We start from the raw sequence: 20,382 nt of genomic DNA on the forward strand, positions 1-20,382 counted from the left end.
ATTGAAGCGTGCTGCGATTTGCCGCATATATCGGACAAGACTCGCCAATGCAAGTCAATGGGTGCAAGAAAAAACTTGCATGGACCATGCGAGTGCCGTCCAATTGCAGTAAAAACAATAAAGCTCATACCCCTCGCCGTAAAAAAGGGTCTGATATTGGAACCGAAAAGTCAGATGTATGTCATGCAATGTTCATGCAAGTACAATGTAATTTTTCTCACCTAGTGTCCGAATGACCTGATTTTAACATGAGCTTTTACGTAGAGGAATTCTCTGTCATTTACACACAGTTTTCCAAGGAAATATTTTTCATCACATATATAGATAGATAGGTAGATATAAATATGTGGGTGAGATATATAATCAGTGCTTTGTGTGTGTAGCTTACTGTACATGTAATTTAGTATTAAATATTTTGATGTACAATACAAAGTTATATTGTGGTACCAGAAAAATTTATGTCCAAAAATGACAAAAGTATTCTCGGAGTGATACCTTTATTGGCTAACCAGAAAAAAATATATATATGCAAGCTTTCAGAGAACAGAGGCTCCTTCTTCAGGCAATATTACAAATGAATTCATAAGACAAGAGGCACAACATTTAAGAGATATTACAACAACGACATTTGATCATGAGGTGGAGGAGGTGATGCCTCCTACTGATAAGTCAAGGAGATCAAATTAGTTTTTTTTGTTGCAAGTGGAATTGCCTTGGGAATGTTTAACTATCTGGAGATGTGAATTGTGTCCCTGTAGTGAGTCAGAAATCCAGGTGTTAGGTTGAGTCCTGTTGATAAGGAATTCAATAGCCTAAGGCTGCATGCCCACTATGCTTTTTGCAAGCGTTTTTGCCGCAGAATTTCCGCAGCGAAAACGCTTAAAAAACGCTTGGTAATACGTGCCCCATGGTCCCCAATGATAATCTGCATGTGCTGTGCACATGCTGCGGAAATTTCCGCTGCGGATTATCATTGCGGAAAAATATGCAGGATGTCCATTAATTTTGCGGACACGCAGTGTAATCGCCGCCATTGACTTGCATTGGACCGCGTGACATCCGCATCACTGCATCTGTACATGCGGATGTCACGCGGTTCTATGTGCGGATGGTACCCAGGTCTGAAGAGAGGAGACTCTCATCCAGACCTGGGTACCATAGAAACTGTGAAAAAAAGAATTTAAAATAAAAAAATAAAAAAGATTATACTTACCTTCTGATGTCCTCCCGGTGTTTTCTCCCCTCCGCCTGGTCTGCTGTTTGGGTCGCGGTGTTGTGAAGGACCTGCCATGACGCCATTGAGTCATGTGACCTGTCACATGACTCAGTGACATCACCGCAGGTCCTTCACAACACCGCGAGCTGCCCAAGACACCGGACGCAGCGGAGAAAACACCGGGAGGACATCGGAAGGTGAGTATAATCTTTTTTTTTTTTAACTATTACTTGGTCACACTATATATGCCGGTTGCATGGATTTATATAGTGTGAACAAGTTGTCAAGCACTTTTCCAAGTGATGCTAAAATCGCTTGGAAAGCGCTTGATAACCCGCATGCGGAAATGCATGTGAAGAACGCTTGACAAACGCTTCTGTAAAAACCGCATGCGTTTTTCCTGCCAGGGAGAAGCGGAAAAAATATGCAGCATTTCTGCATTGTGGGCACATAGCCTTATGAGTTTGAATTCCCAGATTTTTCTCTCCCTGCTGTCCTTGAGGTGTCTTGGACCAGAGAAATGTTTTCCCATATTTACACAGACACACAATTAAGAATGAACTGTATACGCCTGTGGGAAAACATATCTCTGGTCCAAGACACTGTATGTCAGATCTAAAAGTCTTAACACTGAAAGGTCACCTCAAGGTGAACAAATGTCATTGCTGTAACATCTCTTAAATGTTGTGCCTCTTGTCTTATGAATTCATTTGTAATATTGCCTGAAGAAGGAGCCTCTGTGCTCTGAAAGCTTGCACATATATATTTTTTCTGGTTAGCCAATAAAGGTATCACTCCGAGAATACTTTTGTCATTTTTGGACATAAAAGTATTTACAAGTATTAAATATTTAAATTTCTGATATTTATAGCCAGGGAAGGGGTAATACCTATCGAGCTTCCCAGGCTATTAAAATCAGCTCTCAGCTGTATACTTATCCTTTACTGGTTATTAAAATTCTGACGCTTTGTATTGGCAGCTGACATCAAGCTCAGGGGTTAGTAATGGAGAGGCGACTATAAGATACCCCCATTACTAACCACATAGTCAAATTGTAAAAAATAAAAATAGAAAATACCCAGAATAAAGTCCTTTATTTGAAATAGCGACACAAACTCCTTTTATTGAATCTAAATTTACCAAAAAACCCTTATATTCACCTTAACACCCAATCCATTGAAGCCCATGTAAACAAAATAAAATAATAAAGTAACATAATCCTAACCTGTCCCCAACGTGAAGATAAGAATCCTTTTGTCCGTAGACGCGTCTAGCTCTGCTGCATCTTCTTTGCATGCTGAACACTGGCATGATGCGAGCGATCGGCATGTCAGGCAGCCGAGACACTGAGCTGTGGGTGCTTGCACAGCTCATTGACTCACGGTCACGCGATAAAGTTGAGCGGAGTTCATACCCAATGAACTCCATTCACCTCAATGACGTCAGCACGAGCGCCATGGAAAAGTTCTCACCGCGCTCGCTCTGACATCATTGAGATGAACAGAGTTAATTGGCTCAGAATTCCAATGACTTGTCAGTCGGCACTGCGAGCGTGAGAACTTTATTACTTTTACGTCAGTGAGGTGAATGTAGTTCATTGTATATGAACCCCGCTCAACTTCATCACGTCACTGCGAGTCACTGAGATAAGCAAGCACCCGCAGCTCAGTGTCTCGGCTGGATGGCAGGCTGTATAGATGCATCATTCAACAATTCAGCCTGCCATCTATATGTAGCAGCGCTAGACACGTCACCGGACAAATGGTTTATTATCTTCTCGTCAGATAGGTGAGGAATATGGCTGTTTATTTTTTTAACTCTTTTACAGGTCACATGGGCTTCAATGGTTTGGGCATAAAGGTGAATATAAGGCTTCTTGTTAAATTTAGATTCAATAAAGGAGTCTGTATCATTATTTCAAATAAAGGACTTTATTCTGGGTATTTGTTGTTTTTTTTTAACAATTTGACTATAGAGTTAGTAATGGGGGTGTCTTATAGACGCCTCTCCATTACTAACCCCTGGGCTTGATGTCAGCTGCCAATACAAAGCTGACATCAACCCCAACCCTATTACCCCACTTGCCACCGCACCAGGGCAAGTGAGAAGAGCGGAGGCTAGGCGCCATAATTGACGCATCTTATGGATGGGCCTTTTCTGCGGTGGCAGAGAGATGATATTTTTACAATATCCATGACCCCTTCCTAGCCCGCAGCTGTCTGTCTAACTTTTGCTGAATATTAATTATTGGGGGCCCCACGTCTTTTCTTTTGGTGGTCCCTCATTTTAATAACCAGTAAAGGCTAAGTGTACAGCTGTGAGCTCATATTATTAACCTGGGAAACTCCATGGGTATTACCCTCTTCCCAGGCTATAAACATCTGCCCACAGCTGTCGGCTTTCTCTCTGCTGGATAATAAAATTTAGGGGGAGTCATTTTTTTCAGAAAATAATTTATTTTGTACTAAAATAATGTACAGTAAGGTACACCCATAAAGCACTGATTGTATATCTCACATATTTATATCTATCTAAATATAATGTATATGTATTGAATATTTCCTTGGAAAACTACATGTAAATGACATAGCAAATTCCTCTATGTAAAAGCTCAAGTTAAAATTACATGTCATTCGGACGCTAGGTGAGGAAAATCGCATTGTACTCGCATGAACATCGCATGACACTCGTCCGACTTTTCGGTTTCAATATTGGACTGTTTTTTTTTAACGGCGATGGGTATGAGCTTTATTTTTTTTAAATCCAGAAGAGGAAGAGAAGGATTCTTTACTGTAAGAGCAGTGATTGTGTGCAGCTCTCTGCCAGGAGGAGTTGTCATGGGGATTCCCTATAAGAGCTGTAGAGGGGCCTGGATGTCTGTCCTGAGTGTAATAATATTCCAGGTTATGGCCCCAGATTACTGGAGACGGTTATTGATCCCGGGATTTCTACTGATTGTCAGATCTGGAGTCAGGAAGGAATTCTTCTCCCTAAGTGTCTCTCTCCATACACAGGATTACACAATAGTGAGGAAGACACCGGGGGAGGGCGTGACTCCCATCATCCATCTCCAGGAGTCAGGAGGGCGGAGCCCGGACCCCATCACAGAGCCTCCCCCGCACCCCCCGATACATGAGAGGAAGAGGAAGATCCTAGAGCTCAGCAACAAGATGATTGAGCTGCTGAGCGGAGAGGTGACTGCTGGGTCATTATACAGGACCGCACTGGAGGATTCTGGGTGATGAACGGAGAGGTGACTGCTGGGACATTATACAGGATGGCACTGGAGGATTCTGGGTGATGACCGGAGAGGTGACTGCTGGGACATTATACAGGACGGCGCTGGAGGATTCTGGGTGATGACCGGAGAGGTGACTGCTGGGACATTATACAGGACAGCACTGGAGGATTCTGGGCGATGACCGGAGAGGTGACTGCTGGGACATTATACAGGACAGCACTGGAGGATTCTGGGCGATGACCGTAGAGGTTATTGCTGGGACATAATACAGGGCAGCAGTGGAGGATTCTGGGTGATGACTGGAGAGGTGACTGCTGGGACATTATACAGGACAGCACTGGAGGATTCTGGGTAATGAGCGGAGAGGTGACTGCTGGGACATTATACAGGACAGCACTGGAGGATTCTGGGTGATGACTGGAGAGGTGACTGCTGGGACATTATACAGGACAGCACTGGAGGATTCTGGGTGAAGAGCGGAGAGGTGACTGCTGGGACATTATACAGGACAGCACTGGAGGATTCTGGGTGATAAGCGGAGAGGTGACTGCTGGGACATTATACAGGACGGCACTGGAGGATTCTGGGTGATAAGCGGAGAGGTGACTGCTGGGATATTATACAGGACAGCGCTGGAGGATTCTGGGTGATAAGCGAAGAGGTGACTGCTGGGACATTATACAGGACGGCACTGGAGGATTCTGGGTGATAAGGGGAGAGGTGACTGCTGGGATATTATACAGGACAGCGCTGGAGGATTCTGGGTGATGAGCGGAGAGGTGACTGCTGGGACATTATACAGGACAGCTCTGGAGGATTCTGGGTGATGACCGGAGAGGTGACTGCTGGGACATTATACAGGACAGCACTGGAGGATTCTGGGCGATGACCGTAGAGGTTATTGCTGGGACATAATACAGGGCAGCAGTGGAGGATTCTGGGTGATGACTGGAGAGGTGACTGCTGGGACATTATACAGGACAGCACTGGAGGATTCTGGGTGAAGAGCGGAGAGGTGACTGCTGGGATATTATACAGGACAGCGCTGGAGGATTCTGGGTGATAAGCGGAGAGGTGACTGCTGGGACATTATACAGGACAGCACTGGAGGATTCTGGGTGATGACTGGAGAGGTGACTGCTGGGACATTATACAGGACAGCACTGGAGGATTCTGGGTGAAGAGCGGAGAGGTGACTGCTGGGACATTATACAGGACAGCACTGGAGGATTCTGGGTGATAAGCGGAGAGGTGACTGCTGGGACATTATACAGGACAGCACTGGAGGATTCTGGGTGATAAGCGGAGAGGTGACTGCTGGGATATTATACAGGACAGCGCTGGAGGATTCTGGGTGATAAGCGGAGAGGTGACTGCTGGGATATTATACAGGACAGCGCTGGAGGATTCTGGGTGATAAGCGGAGAGGTGACTGCTGGGACATTATACAGGACAGCACTGGAGGATTCTGGGTGATAAGGGGAGAGGTGACTGCTGGGATATTATACAGGACAGCGCTGGAGGATTCTGGGTGATGAGCGGAGAGGTGACTGCTGGGACATTATACAGGACAGCTCTGGAGGATTCTGGGTGATGACCGGAGAGGTGACTGCTGGGACATTATACAGGACAGCACTGGAGGATTCTGGGCGATGACCGTAGAGGTTATTGCTGGGACATAATACAGGGCAGCAGTGGAGGATTCTGGGTGATGACTGGAGAGGTGACTGCTGGGACATTATACAGGACAGCACTGGAGGATTCTGGGTAATGAGCGGAGAGGTGACTGCTGGGACATTATACAGGACAGCACTGGAGAATTCTGGGTGATGACTGGAGAGGTGACTGCTGGGACATTATACAGGACAGCACTGGAGGATTCTGGGTGAAGAGCGGAGAGGTGACTGCTGGGACATTATACAGGACAGCACTGGAGGATTCTGGGTGATAAGCGGAGAGGTGACTGCTGGGACATTATACAGGACAGCACTGGAGGATTCTGGGTGATAAGCGGAGAGGTGACTGCTGGGATATTATACAGGACAGCGCTGGAGGATTCTGGGTGATAAGCGGAGAGGTGACTGCTGGGATATTATACAGGACAGCGCTGGAGGATTCTGGGTGATAAGCGGAGAGGTGACTGCTGGGACATTATACAGGACGGCACTGGAGGATTCTGGGTGATAAGGGGAGAGGTGACTGCTGGGATATTATACAGGACAGCGCTGGAGGATTCTGGGTGATGAGCGGAGAGGTGACTGCTGGGACATTATACAGGACAGCTCTGGAGGATTCTGGGTGATGACCGGAGAGGTGATTGCTGGGACATTATACAGGGCAGCACTGGAGGATTCTGGGTGATGAGTGGAGAGGTGACTGCTGGGACATTATACAGGACAGCACTGGAGGATTCTGGGTGATGAGCGGAGAGGTGACTGCTGGGACATTATACAGGACGGCACTGGAGGATTCTGGGTGATGACCGGAGAGGTGATTGCTGGGACATTATACAGGGCAGCACTGGAGGATTCTGGGTGATGACGGTGTCGTTGTTGTCAGGTTCCTATAAGGTGTCAGGACGTCGCTGTCTATCTCTCCATGGAGGAGTGGGAGTATCTAGAAGGACACCAGGATCGGTACCAGGAGGTGATGATGGAGGAGCTCCGGCCTCTGACATCACCAGGTGAGAGGAGACTCTTGTTGGCTCCGGGGGATGTGATGACGTCTCTCGGCCTCGTCCTATAATAGATGATTTTTCTCCAGACTTGCTCTGGTTTTCTCTACATTTTCTCATAGCTTTCATTCCCTGATTATTCTCTTCTGATCTGTGAGTCGCGGTTTCTCCTCTGTCGTCTTCATCAGTCTTGAGTCTTCGTCCTCGGCGGCTTCTTTCAGAATCTTTCACCTTCCTTAGAGCATCGGTCACATTTTGTCTGCAAATGTCCCAGCGCTTCTGTCCGTTCTCTCCTGTGAGATCTTTCGGTATCTGAGTCTGTCGTGGATTGTTACTCAGCAGAGTTGGGGTTAATTTACTGATGATTTTCCCCCTAATCCGCTGTCGCTCGTCCGTCCCTCAGAATCGGTGCAGGTCAATGTCGTCATCAGTCGTGGTCGGGCGTCAGGCTCCTCCCTCTTGGCTGACACTTGTGTGACCTTCCTTGGTCTCCTCTGTTCATTCTTCTTCTTTGTGACAAATCACTTTCTCCGTACTGAGCACAAAGTCCTGGATAAATATCGGCACCGGACCGTCCCTCAGACCCCGAAACACGAGTCCTGACATAAGGATGGAGCGTGGTGGAGCCGATCACCCACCAGAGCCGGACATGGAGGCTCCAGCAGTTCTCGGCCCCCGCGTCTATTCACCACTCGCTCTGCAGGCGGAGAAGCACAGAACTTTCCGTACTGGAGGAGAAGGTCGGATCACCGCGCACTCCTCTCTATAGGGTGTAATGTGTCTCCTGGAGGAGAGCGGCGATTCTGAGTACGGAGAGTTATAGGCCATCCAATGCCCCACGGGAAATAAGATATGTAAATTTCCAGATGCAGAGAACGGGGTCTCTAGCACCACCTATAGGAGGCAGAAATCTTAGGAGTCAATATCGATGTTTCAACCCCATCCTGATGTCACACACAGTGTAGAAAAGACAAAGTGCGACGCGAAGGGATGAGGGCAAGGGAGCCTAGACACTAGAGAAAGGGGGAAGTGGAGACCTCCTAGGCTGATCTGCAATCACCCTGTCTTCCCCTACCGTCCCTATATTGGTTCCTCACCAATTGCCGCACAGTAACCTATCCCTGTATTTCCTTAGCGCTTGGCCCTAGATGGGGAGGGGGAGTGAGCGCTAGTCGATCCCCACTGACAACTAAAGACAGCAAGGGTAGACAGACACGAGGGAAGTAGCTTAGGTTGAGTTGTCTTCAGAGAGATGGCACACACGTCCTCTTAGCACCAGAGAGGAAGTAAGAACTGCACTTGCTCCAGGCCTTCACAAGGGGTCATGTGAATATCACAGGTGCCTCCCTATTGCAAAGTGAAAGTATTTATACACCCAGGCCAGGGTATTAATTAGCAAGAGGAAGGTAGCTGCTGGGTCCTAGAATGAGACAGATCTAAGAAGGTGTCTGTAATACCAAACTAAAAGATCTTCTGCAACCAACTGCAGGGCGACTGTCTGTCACATATGACACACCCATGACACCCCATTGGGAAAATTTCCATTTTTGCTTTTTTTTTTTCCTCCCCTTCTTCCATAAGCCATACTTTTTTTTTTCCATCCACAGATGTTTGAGGTCTGGTGTTTTTCTTTGCAGGATGAATTGTGCATTTTACCGTATTTTGATATTATATTTGCTTTTGTTCTGTATTATTTGGGCTGTATATTGGGAATTTTTGAGCACTGTTCACTGGTATTAATTGGACGGGATTTTCGGTACATATTTGGGCATTGTGTATTGGGAATTGTTTCACTGTATATTGGTATTTGTTTTGCATTATATGAACACCGTATTTGACTGGGATTTTTTGATGCATATTATTTGAGCGCTATATGTTGGTATTATTTGGGCTCTGTATATCGGTATTATTTTTGCACTGTATAGAGTGTATTTGTTGTGTGCATTTTCTGTCTGCCTCGCAATACATTGCAGGGGGGGAGCAGTTTTCGATGTAAGCCACAGGCCGCACTATCGAGCTGATGTTCAGGACCTGACGTCTTCTCTGGTGGACAGGAGTATTGTATATTAGTATTACAGGGTTGCTATTACTTTGCTGGTATTATTTGGGGACTGTTTGTTGGTAATATTTGGTTTGTAATACTTGGACACTGTAAATTGGTGTTATTTCGGCTTTCCATGTTGGTATTATATGAACACTACATTAGTATTGATTTGTAATATTTAGGCACTATAGATTGGTATTATTTGGGCACTGTATATTGGTATATTTTGGTATTATTTGGGCACTGTATATTGGTATATTTTGGTATTATTTGGGCACTGTATATTGGTATATTGTGGTATTATTTGGGCACTGTATATTGGTATATTTTGGTATTATTTGGGCACTGTATATTGGTATATTTTGGTATTATTTGGGCACTGTATATTGGTATATTTTGGTATTATTTGGGCAATGTATATTGGTATATTTTGGTATTATTTGGGCACTGTATGTTGGTATATTTTGGTATTATTTGGGCACTGTATATTGGTATATTTTGGTATTATTTGGGCAATGTATATTGGTATATTTTGGTATTATTTGGGCAATGTATATTGGTATATTTTGGTATTATTTGGGCACTGTATATTGGTATATTTTGGTATTATTTGGGCACTGTATATTGGTATATTTTGGTATTATTTGGGCACTGTATATTGGTATATTTTGGTATTATTTGGGCACTGTATATTGGTATATTGTGGTATTATTTGGGCACTGTATATTGGTATATTTTGGTATTATTTGGGCACTGTATATTGGTATATTTTGGTATTATTTGGGCACTGTATATTGGTATATTTTGGTATTATTTGGGCAATGTATATTGGTATATTTTGGTATTATTTGGGCACTGTATGTTGGTATATTTTGGTATTATTTGGGCACTGTATATTGGTATATTTTGGTATTATTTGGGCAATGTATATTGGTATATTTTGGTATTATTTGGGCAATGTATATTGGTATATTTTGGTATTATTTGGGCACTGTATGTTGGTATATTTTGGTATTATTTGGGCACTGTATATTGGTATATTTTGGTATTATTTGGGCAATGTATATTGGTATATTTTGGTATTATTTGGGCACTGTATATTGGTATATTTTGGTATTATTTGGGCACTGTATATTGGTATATTTTGGTATTATTTGGGCACTGTATATTGGTATATTTTGGTATTATTTGGGCACTGTATATTGGTATATTTTGGTATTATTTGGGCACTGTATATTGGTATATTTTGGTATTATTTGGGCACTGTATATTGGTATATTTTGGTATTATTAGGGCACTGTATATTGGTATATTTTGGTATTATTTGGGCACTGTATGTTGGTATATTTTGGTATTATTTAGGCACTGTATATTGGTATATTTTGGTATTATTTGGGCACTGTATATTGGTGTATTTTGTTTTTTTTGGGCACTGTATATTGGTATATTTTGGTATTATTTTGGCACTGTATATTGGTGTATTTTGGTATTATTTGGGCACTGTATATTGGTGTATTTTGGTATTATTTGGGCACTGTATGTTGGTGTATTTTGGTATTATTTGGGCACTGTATATTGGTATATTTTGGTATTATTTGGGCACTGTATATTGGTATATTTTGGTATTATTTGGGCACTGTATATTGGTATATTGTGGTATTATTTGGGCACTGTATATTGGTATATTGTGGTATTATTTGGGCACTGTATATTGGTATATTGTGGTATTATTTGGGCACTGTATATTGGTATATTTTGGTATTATTTGGGCACTGTATATTGGTATATTTTGGTATTATTTGGGCACTGTATATTGGTGTATTTTGGTATTATTTGGGCACTGTATATTGGTATATTTTGGTATTATTTGGGCACTGTATGTTGGTATATTTTGGTATTATTTGGGCACTGTATGTTGGTATATTTTGGTATTATTTGGGCACTGTATGTTGGTATATTTTGGTATTATTTGGGCACTGTATATTGGTATATTTTGGTATTATTTGGGCACTGTATGTTGGTATATTTTGGTATTATTTGGGCACTGTATATTGGTATATTTTGGTATTATTTGGGCACTGTATGTTGGTATATTTTGGTATTATTTGGGCACTGTATATTGGTATATTGTGGTATTATTTGGGCACTGTATATTGGTATATTTTGGTATTATTTGGGCACTGTATATTGGTATATTTTGGTATTATTTGGGCACTGTATATTGGTATATTTTGGTATTATTTGGGCAATGTATATTGGTATATTTTGGTATTATTTGGGCACTGTATGTTGGTATATTTTGGTATTATTTGGGCACTGTATATTGGTATATTTTGGTATTATTTGGGCAATGTATATTGGTATATTTTGGTATTATTTGGGCAATGTATATTGGTATATTTTGGTATTATTTGGGCACTGTATGTTGGTATATTTTGGTATTATTTGGGCACTGTATATTGGTATATTTTGGTATTATTTGGGCAATGTATATTGGTATATTTTGGTATTATTTGGGCACTGTATATTGGTATATTTTGGTATTATTTGGGCACTGTATATTGGTATATTTTGGTATTATTTGGGCACTGTATATTGGTATATTTTGGTATTATTTGGGCACTGTATATTGGTATATTTTGGTATTATTTGGGCACTGTATATTGGTATATTTTGGTATTATTTGGGCACTGTATATTGGTATATTTTGGTATTATTAGGGCACTGTATATTGGTATATTTTGGTATTATTTGGGCACTGTATGTTGGTATATTTTGGTATTATTTAGGCACTGTATATTGGTATATTTTGGTATTATTTGGGCACTGTATATTGGTGTATTTTGTTTTTTTTGGGCACTGTATATTGGTATATTTTGGTATTATTTTGGCACTGTATATTGGTGTATTTTGGTATTATTTGGGCACTGTATATTGGTGTATTTTGGTATTATTTGGGCACTGTATGTTGGTGTATTTTGGTATTATTTGGGCACTGTATATTGGTATATTTTGGTATTATTTGGGCACTGTATATTGGTATATTTTGGTATTATTTGGGCACTGTATATTGGTATATTGTGGTATTATTTGGGCACTGTATATTGGTATATTGTGGTATTATTTGGGCACTGTATATTGGTATATTGTGGTATTATTTGGGCACTGTATATTGGTATATTTTGGTATTATTTGGGCACTGTATATTGGTATATTTTGGTATTATTTGGGCACTGTATATTGGTGTATTTTGGTATTATTTGGGCACTGTATGTTGGTATATTTTGGTATTATTTGGGCACTGTATGTTGGTATATTTTGGTATTATTTGGGCACTGTATGTTGGTATATTTTGGTATTATTTGGGCACTGTATGTTGGTATATTTTGGTATTATTTGGGCACTGTATATTGGTATATTTTGGTATTATTTGGGCACTGTATGTTGGTATATTTTGGTATTATTTGGGCACTGTATATTGGTATATTTTGGTATTATTTGGGCACTGTATGTTGGTATATTTTGGTATTATTTGGGCTCTGTATATTGGTATATTTTGGTATTATTTGGGCACTGTATGTTGGTATATTTTGGTATTATTTGGGCCCTGTATGTTGGTGTTTGGTATCTGAGCACCAGATATCAGTATTTGGTTTGTATTATATGGACACTGTATGTCAGTTATTTGGTTGCCATTATTTGAGCGCTGTATATTTGTGTTTGGTATTATTTGGCTCTGTATATTGGTATTCTTGGCTACTATATATTGGTATTATTTGGTTGTCAATATTTGGGCACTGAATATCCATATTGTTTGGGCACTTTACTTTACCATTAGTTGGCTGGGATTTTTTTGACATATTCTTTGAGCCCTTTATGTTTCTATTTATTTATGCTGATTGTTTTTGTCTCTTATGTGTATTTGATGTGTTATTGTGTATTTGTGGTTCTTTGGAGGGACACCCCAGGCAGACAGGCTTCAGCTGAGGTGCCAGACTAGGCCTACTGCCCAGACCCAGCGTCGGCAGCAGGACCTTGTGGCTCCTTTACGGGAGCTACATTACTGCGCCGAAGAATGGTATTAGGTATAAGGTTTCAACACGCCTTCCATATGGAGAAACTAGTCGCAGGCATTGCTCAGGTGTGATTTTGGCCTATTCTTCCACACAAACACCCTTCACATCCTGAAGCGTCTGTGGGCTCCTTCTATGAACTTTGAGCTGTTGCTCCTTCAATACAGTTTCTATTTGATTCAGGTCTAGTGATTGGCTGGACCAGTCTAGCAGCTTTATTTTCTTTTTCTGAAACCAATTAAGAGTTTCCTTGGATCATTGTCTTGCTGAAATGTCCACCCTCGTTTCATCTTCATCATCCTGATGATATTGCAGTATTTGTCACTAATTGGCAGGATTGCTTTCTAATTACTGATGGATCTCAGCCGGTGTCAGGACTTTCCAGGACTTTTTACTCCTCTCTTCTTCATGCGTTCAATACTTTTTTCCCTGTGTCATTTCTCGTTATTACAGAGAAAGACGGCCTTACCAACACCAGGTCAGATTACCAAAGCACAAGCAGTATGCGGCAGACCCCCATAATAAAGGCAGGGGCTGCACACGTGTGGGGTGTACGTATATAGTGCCGGGCAGCCCGCTCGATTTAAAATTCTGGGCGTCATTAATAGGCTGTAAGCCAGACACAGTGCACCACATCTATCTGTGTGACTGGCGTCTTATATAAGCTGCATTTGTGTGCATTTGTGATACTACACAGCCACTCACATATCTGCCAATTCATGGAGGGGGTCGCTGTTGCATCCAGTATTTCGAGCCTGTGCAGCCCCCGCCTTTTTCATGGGGGTCTGCCGCATCCTGCTTGTGCTTTGGTAATCTGACCTGGTGTCGGTAAGGCTGTTTTTTTTTCTGTGATGTTTTTTTTGAATTTTTGTCCTTTTCTGTGACCTGTTTCTCATTATTACACATAAAGCAAACAATAGATGTCCATAAATTATTTTCCTGTGTGGATAGGATGGGTTGTTATCGACCTCTGGTGAGAATTTCATGTCAATAGGACCTTTAGAAATATATTCACTTAATATATATTTCATGCGTTGGAATTGGAGGTGTATGTACCATGAGAATTTCCTAATAACCGGCCTAGTTGTGAAAACAGTTCCAGCCTCTTCCATCACTCATCAGTCAATTTCATAATTGTCCTCACGATTGGAGGCGGCAGAGTGTTATCCTTGACATACTAGTTTTGAGAGATGGATCTCATAAATAGAAAAAATAACGGCAGGTCATGTATTCAGTCTCTGTGTCTCCACAGATGGATCCAGGAGGAGAAATCCACCAGAGAGATGTCCCTGTCCTCTGTATCCCCAGGACTGTCTAGAGGAGAATCACAACATCCCGGAGGATCTTCAGGTAGATGACACTGAAGTCCCCACAACATCTGACCATGAAGTGATAGGACCCGAGCTCATCTTACATTGTTCTTGTCTTTTTAGGGTGAAGATCTGATTGATATTAAGATTGAGGTTATAGATGAAGCAGAAGAGATGATGGATTCATGGACCGATCAGCAGGGTGAGGAGGGGAGACCGTCATGTCTGTTCTATGGTCACCTACTACTACTCCCATCATCTCATCACATGACACAATCTATTCCGTCACTTTGTGTTTCCTACAGATGGACTCATGGAAAGAAATCCACCAGAGAGATGTCCCCATCCTCTGTATCCCCAGGACTGTCCAGAGGAGAATCACAACATCCCGGAGAGTCATCAGGTAGACGGAGCTGAGCCCTGTACTGGATCTGTATATGGGGGGACATTTCTGATCGAGGTCATAGATGTCACAGATTTTGGTGGTTTCTTGTATTGTGCTGATTGTTACATCTGATATATCAGGAGGAAGATCCGACTAAGAATAAAGAGGAGGACGAGACAGAAGAAGAGGCGATGACGAGGAGGGATCAGCTGTGTGTGAGTGACGTGAAGGAGGAGATTCCGGTAGATGTTTCCACAGGTGTGTAATAATGACCGGCGTGTGATGATGATGATGATGATCGGTGTGTGATGATGATGATGATGATCAGCGTGTGACGATGATGATCAGTGTGTGATATCGTGTGTGAGAGTCTCTGGTCCGGTGATGGCGCAGCTGCAACAGAAAGTCCGGCTGTGCACCGATGAATATGTTGGATGTAGAAGGACCAGAACACAGATCTCAGTTGGAGGCAAGTGGAGGCCACCAGGTAGGTGACAGTACATGACAGATGTTTAGTCGCTCCTCTGTGCCGGCGTGGAGAATTGCTTCACAGGTAAATAGAGCCTGGGGGGAGTCCTTAAAGTGGTGATATGTGAAAAACTGGACATATTTAAAAATGCGTTATACGGTAAAAATTTAAAAAAAACAAAACACATTTTTATGTAGTTTATTATAAGATCACATTGTGGTTTTGGGAACAACCTTGATTCACTGTATTTACAGACAACATGTTGTCCTGAGTGAGGAGAAAGGGTCAGTGAGGACCAACAAGCAGGGGGGTATAAAAGCAAGAAAAGGGTCAGTGATTATAAATAATACGTTTTATTTATAAAGCGCTAACATATTCCGCAGCACTTTACAATTAAGCAGAGACATGTACAGACCACAAAAACAATACAATGTAACACCATTCAACATTTACAGGAGCGAGGGCCCTGCTCGCAAGCTTACAATCTATAAAGCCAGTGCGGACCAGCATGCAGTAAGAAAAAGGGTCAGCGAGGGCCAGCATGCAGTAAGAAAAAGGGTCAGTGAAGGCCAGCATGCAGTAAGAAAAAGGGTCAGTGAGGGCCAGCATGCAGTAAGAAAAAGGGTCAGTGAGGGCCAGCATGCAGTAAGAAAAAGGGTCAGTGAGGGCCAGCATGCAGTAAGAAAAAGGGTCAGTGAGGGCCAGCATGCAGTAAGAGAAAGGGTCAGTGAAGGCCAGCATGCAGTAAGAAAAAGGGTCAGTGAAGGCCAGCATGCAGTAAGAAAAAGGGTCAGTGAAGGCCAGCATGCAGTAAGAAAAAGGGTCAGTGAAGGCCAGCATGCAGTAAGAAAAAGGGTCAGTGAAGGCCAGCATGCAGTAAGAAAAAAGGGTCAGTGAGGGCCAGCATGCAGAAAGAAAAAGGGTCAATGAAGGCCAGCATGCAGTAAGAAAAAGGGTCAGTGAAGGCCAGCATGCAGTAAGAAAAAGGGTCAGTGAGGGCCAGCATGCAGTAAGAAAAAGGGTCAGTGAGGGCCAGCATGCAGTAAGAAAAAGGGTCAGTGAGGGCCAGCATGCAGTAAGAAAAAGGGTCAGTGAGGGCCAGCATGCAGTAAGAAAAAGAGTCAGTGAGGGCCAGCATGCAGTAAGAAAAAAGGTCAGTGAGGGCCAGCATGCAGTAAGAAAAGGTCAATGAGGGCCAGCATGCAGTAAGAAAAAGGGTCAATGAGGGTCAGCATGCAGTAAGAAAAAGGGTCAGTGAGGGCCAGAATGCAGTAAGAAAAAGGGTCAGTGAGGGCCAGCATGCAGTAAGAAAAAGGGTCAGTGAGGGTCAGCATGCAGTAAGAAAAAGGGTCAGTGAGGGCCAGAATGCAGTAAGAAAAAGGGTCAGTGAGGGCCAGCATGCAGTAAGAAAAAGGGTCAGTGAGGGTCAGCATGCAGTAAGAAAAAGGGTCAGTGAGGGCCAGCATGCAGTAAGAAAAAGGGTCAGTGAGGGCCAGCATGCAGTAAGAAAAAGGGTCAGTGAGGGCCAGCATGCAGTAAGAAAAAGGGTCAGTGAGGGCCAGCATGCAGTAAGAAAAAGGGTCAGTGAGGGCCAGCATGCGGTAAGAAAAAGGGTCAGTGAGGGCTAGCATGCAGTAATAAAAAGGGTCAGTGAGGGCCAGCATGCAGTAAGAAAAAGGGTCAGTGAGAGCCAGCATGCAGTAAGAAAAGGGTCAGTGAGGGCCAGCATGCAGTAAGAAAAAGGGTCAGTGAGGGCCAGCATGCAGTAAGAAAAAGGGTCAGTGAGGGCCAGCATGCAGTAAGAAAAAGGGTCAGTGAGGGCCAGCATGCAGTAAGAAAAAGGGTCAGTGAGGGCCAGCATGCAGTAAGAAAAAGGGTCAGTGAGGGCCAGCATGCAGTAAGAAAAAGGGTCAGTGAGGGCCAGCATGCAGTAAGAAAAAGGGTCAGTGAGGGCCAGCATGCAGTAAGAAAAAGGGTCAGTGAGGGCCAGCATGCAGTAAGAAAAAGGGTCAGTGAGGGCCAGCATGCAGTAAGACAAAGGGTCAGTGAGGGCCAGCATGCAGTAAGAAAAAGGGTCAGTGAGGGCCAGCATGCAGTAAGAAAAAGGGTCAGTGAGGGCCAGCATGCAGTAAGAAAAAGGGTCAGTGAGGGCCAGCATGCAGTAAGACAAAGGGTCAGTGAGGGCCAGCATGCAGTAAGAAAAAGGGTCAGTGAGGGTCAGCATGCAGTAAGAAAAAGGGTCAGTGAGGGCCAGAATGCAGTAAGAAAAAGGGTCAGTGAGGGCCAGCATGCAGTAAGAAAAAGGGTCAGTGAGGGCCAGCATGCAGTAAGAAAAAGGGTCAGTGAGGGCCAGCATGCAGTAAGAAAAAGGGTCAGTGAGGGCCAGCATGCAGTAAGAAAAAAGGTCAGTGAGGGCCAGCATGCAGTAAGAAAAAGGTCAATGAGGACCAGCATGCAGTAAGAAAAAGGGTCAATGAGGGCCAGCATGCAGTAAGAAAAAGGGTCAATGAGGGCCAGCATGCAGTAAGAAAAAGGGTCAGTGAGGGCCAGCATGCGGTAAGAAAAAGGGTCAGTGAGGGCCAGCATGCGGTAAGAAAAAGGGTCAGTGAGGGCCAGCATGCGGTAAGAAAAAGGTCAGTGAGGGCCAGCATGCGGTAAGAAAAAGGGTCAGTGAGGGCTAGCATGCAGTAATAAAAAGGGTCAGTGAGGGCCAGCATGCAATAAGAAAAAGGGTCAGTGAGGGCCAGCATGCAATAAGATAAAGGGTCAGTGAGAGCCAGCATGCAGTAAGAAAAAGGGTCAGTGAGGGCCAGCATGCAGTAAGAAAAAGGGTCAGTGAGGGCCAGCATGCAGTAAGAAAAAGGGTCAATGAGGGCCAGCATGCAGTAAGAAAAAGGGTCAGTGAGGGCCAGCATGCAGTAAGAAAAAGGGTCAGTGAGGGCCAGCATGCAGTAAGAAAAAGGGTCAGTGAGGGCCAGCATGCAGTTAGAAAAAGGGTCAGTGAGGGCCAGCATGCAGTAAGAAAAAGGGTCAATGAGGGCCAGCATGCAGTAAGAAAAAGGGTCAGTGAGGGCCAGCATGCAGTAAGAAAAAGGGTCAGTGAGGGCCAGCATGCAGTAAGAAAAAGGGTCAGTGAGGGCCAGCATGCAGTAAGAAAAAGGGTCAGTGAGAGCCAGCATACAATAAGAAAAAGGGTCAGTGAGGGCCAGCATGCAGTAAGAAAAAGGGTCAGTGAGGGCCAGCATGCAGTAAGAAAAAGGGTCAGTGAGGGCCAGCATGAAAAAGGGTCATTGGTGTCATATATTTTGGATGGGGGAGCAAGATGGGGGAAGCACATGGCAGGATGGGGGAAGCACATGACAGGATGGGGGGAGCACATGACAGGATGCGGGGAGCAGGATGGGGGCAGTACATGACAGGATGGAGGAGCAGGATGGGGTCAGCACATGACAGGATGGGGAAGCAGGATGGGGGAAGCACATGACAGGATGGGGGGAGCACATGATAAGATAGGGGAGCAGGATGGGGGTGCATAATGGGGTCAGCACATGACAGGATGGGGGAGCAGGATGGGGTCAGCACATGACAGGATGGGGGCGCAGGTTTGGGGCAGTACATGACAGGATGGGGGAAGCACATGACAGGATGGGGGGGGCACATGACATGATGGGGCAGCACATGACAGGATGGGGGAAGCACATGACGGAATAGGGGCAGCACATGACAGGATGGGGGCAGCACATGACAGGATGGGGGAGCAGGATGGGGTCAGCACATGACAAGATAGGGGAGCAGGATGGGGGCAGTACATGACAGGATGGGGGAGCAGGATGGGGTCAGCACATGACAAGATAGGGGAGCAGGATGGGGTCAGCACATGACAGGATGGGGGAGCAAGATGGGGTCAGCACATGACAGGATGGGGGAGCAAGATGGGGGGAGCACATGACAGGATGGGGGAGCAAGATGGGGGAAGCACATGACAGGATGGGGTCAGCACATGACAGGATGGGGGAGCAGGATGGGGTCAGCACATGACAGGATGGGGGAAGCACATGACAATTTGGGGGAGCAGGATGGGGGAAGCACATGACAGGATGGGGGAGCAGGATGAGATCAGCACATGACAGGATGGGGGAGCAGGATGGTGGAAGCACATGACAGGATGGGGGAGCATGATGGGGTCAGCACATGACAATTTGGGGGAGCAGGATGGGGGCAGCACATGACAGGATGGGGGAGCAGGATGAGATCAGCACATGACAGGATGGGGGAGCAGGATGGTGGAAGCACATGACAGGATGGGGGAGCAGGATAGGGGCAGCACATGAGAAGATGGGGTCACGGGATGGGGGTAGCACATGACAGCATGGGGTTGCGGGGTGGGGTCAGCACATGACAGGATGGGGGAGCAGGATGGGGTCAGCACATGACAAGATGAGGAAGCAGGATGGGGGAGCACATGACAGGATGGGGGAGCAAGATGGGGTCAGCACATGATAGGATGGGGGAGCACATGACAGGATGGGGTCAGCACATGACAGGATGGGGGAAGCACATGACAGGATGGGGAAGCACATGACAGGATGGGGGGAGCTCATGATAAGATAGGGGAGCAAGATGGGGTCAGCACATGACAGGATGGGGGAGCAAGATGGGGTCAGCACATGACAGGATGGGGGAGCAGGATGGGGTCAGCACATGACAGGATGGGGGAGCAGGATGGGGTCAGCACATGACAGGATGGGGGAGCATGATGGGGTCAGCACATGACAGGATGGTGGAAGCACATGACAATTTGGGGGAGCAGGATGGGGTCAGCACATGACAGGATGGGGGAGCAAGATGGGGGAAGTACATGACAGGATGGGGGCGCAGGTTTGGGGCAGTACATGACAGGATGGGGGAAGCACATGACAGGATGGGGGGGGCACATGACAGGATGGGGGGGCACATGACAGGATGGGGGG

The 20,382-nt window shown here is 44.7% G+C and overlaps 1 protein-coding gene across 1 annotated transcript in view; it reads left to right on the plus strand.

Moving 5' to 3' along the window:
• Positions 1–86: 86 nt before the first annotated feature.
• Positions 87–20,382, plus strand: part of LOC141150052 (uncharacterized) — a 45,847-nt gene continuing 25,551 nt past the window's right edge. The window contains exons 1-7 of the mRNA XM_073636945.1: positions 87–176; positions 4,231–4,410; positions 7,017–7,140; positions 14,501–14,598; positions 14,682–14,760; positions 14,864–14,961; positions 15,084–15,201. Coding sequence (XP_073493046.1) covers positions 87–176; positions 4,231–4,410; positions 7,017–7,140; positions 14,501–14,598; positions 14,682–14,760; positions 14,864–14,961; positions 15,084–15,201 — 787 coding nt within the window. The remainder of the gene's footprint in view (positions 177–4,230; positions 4,411–7,016; positions 7,141–14,500; positions 14,599–14,681; positions 14,761–14,863; positions 14,962–15,083; positions 15,202–20,382) is intronic.

The sequence above is a fragment of the Phyllobates terribilis genome, unplaced genomic scaffold (assembly GCF_046119375.1).
Source record: "Phyllobates terribilis strain yellow unplaced genomic scaffold, ASM4611937v1 Scaffold_1__5_contigs__length_1240528914, whole genome shotgun sequence".
NCBI classification, from domain to species: Eukaryota; Metazoa; Chordata; class Amphibia; order Anura; family Dendrobatidae; genus Phyllobates; species Phyllobates terribilis.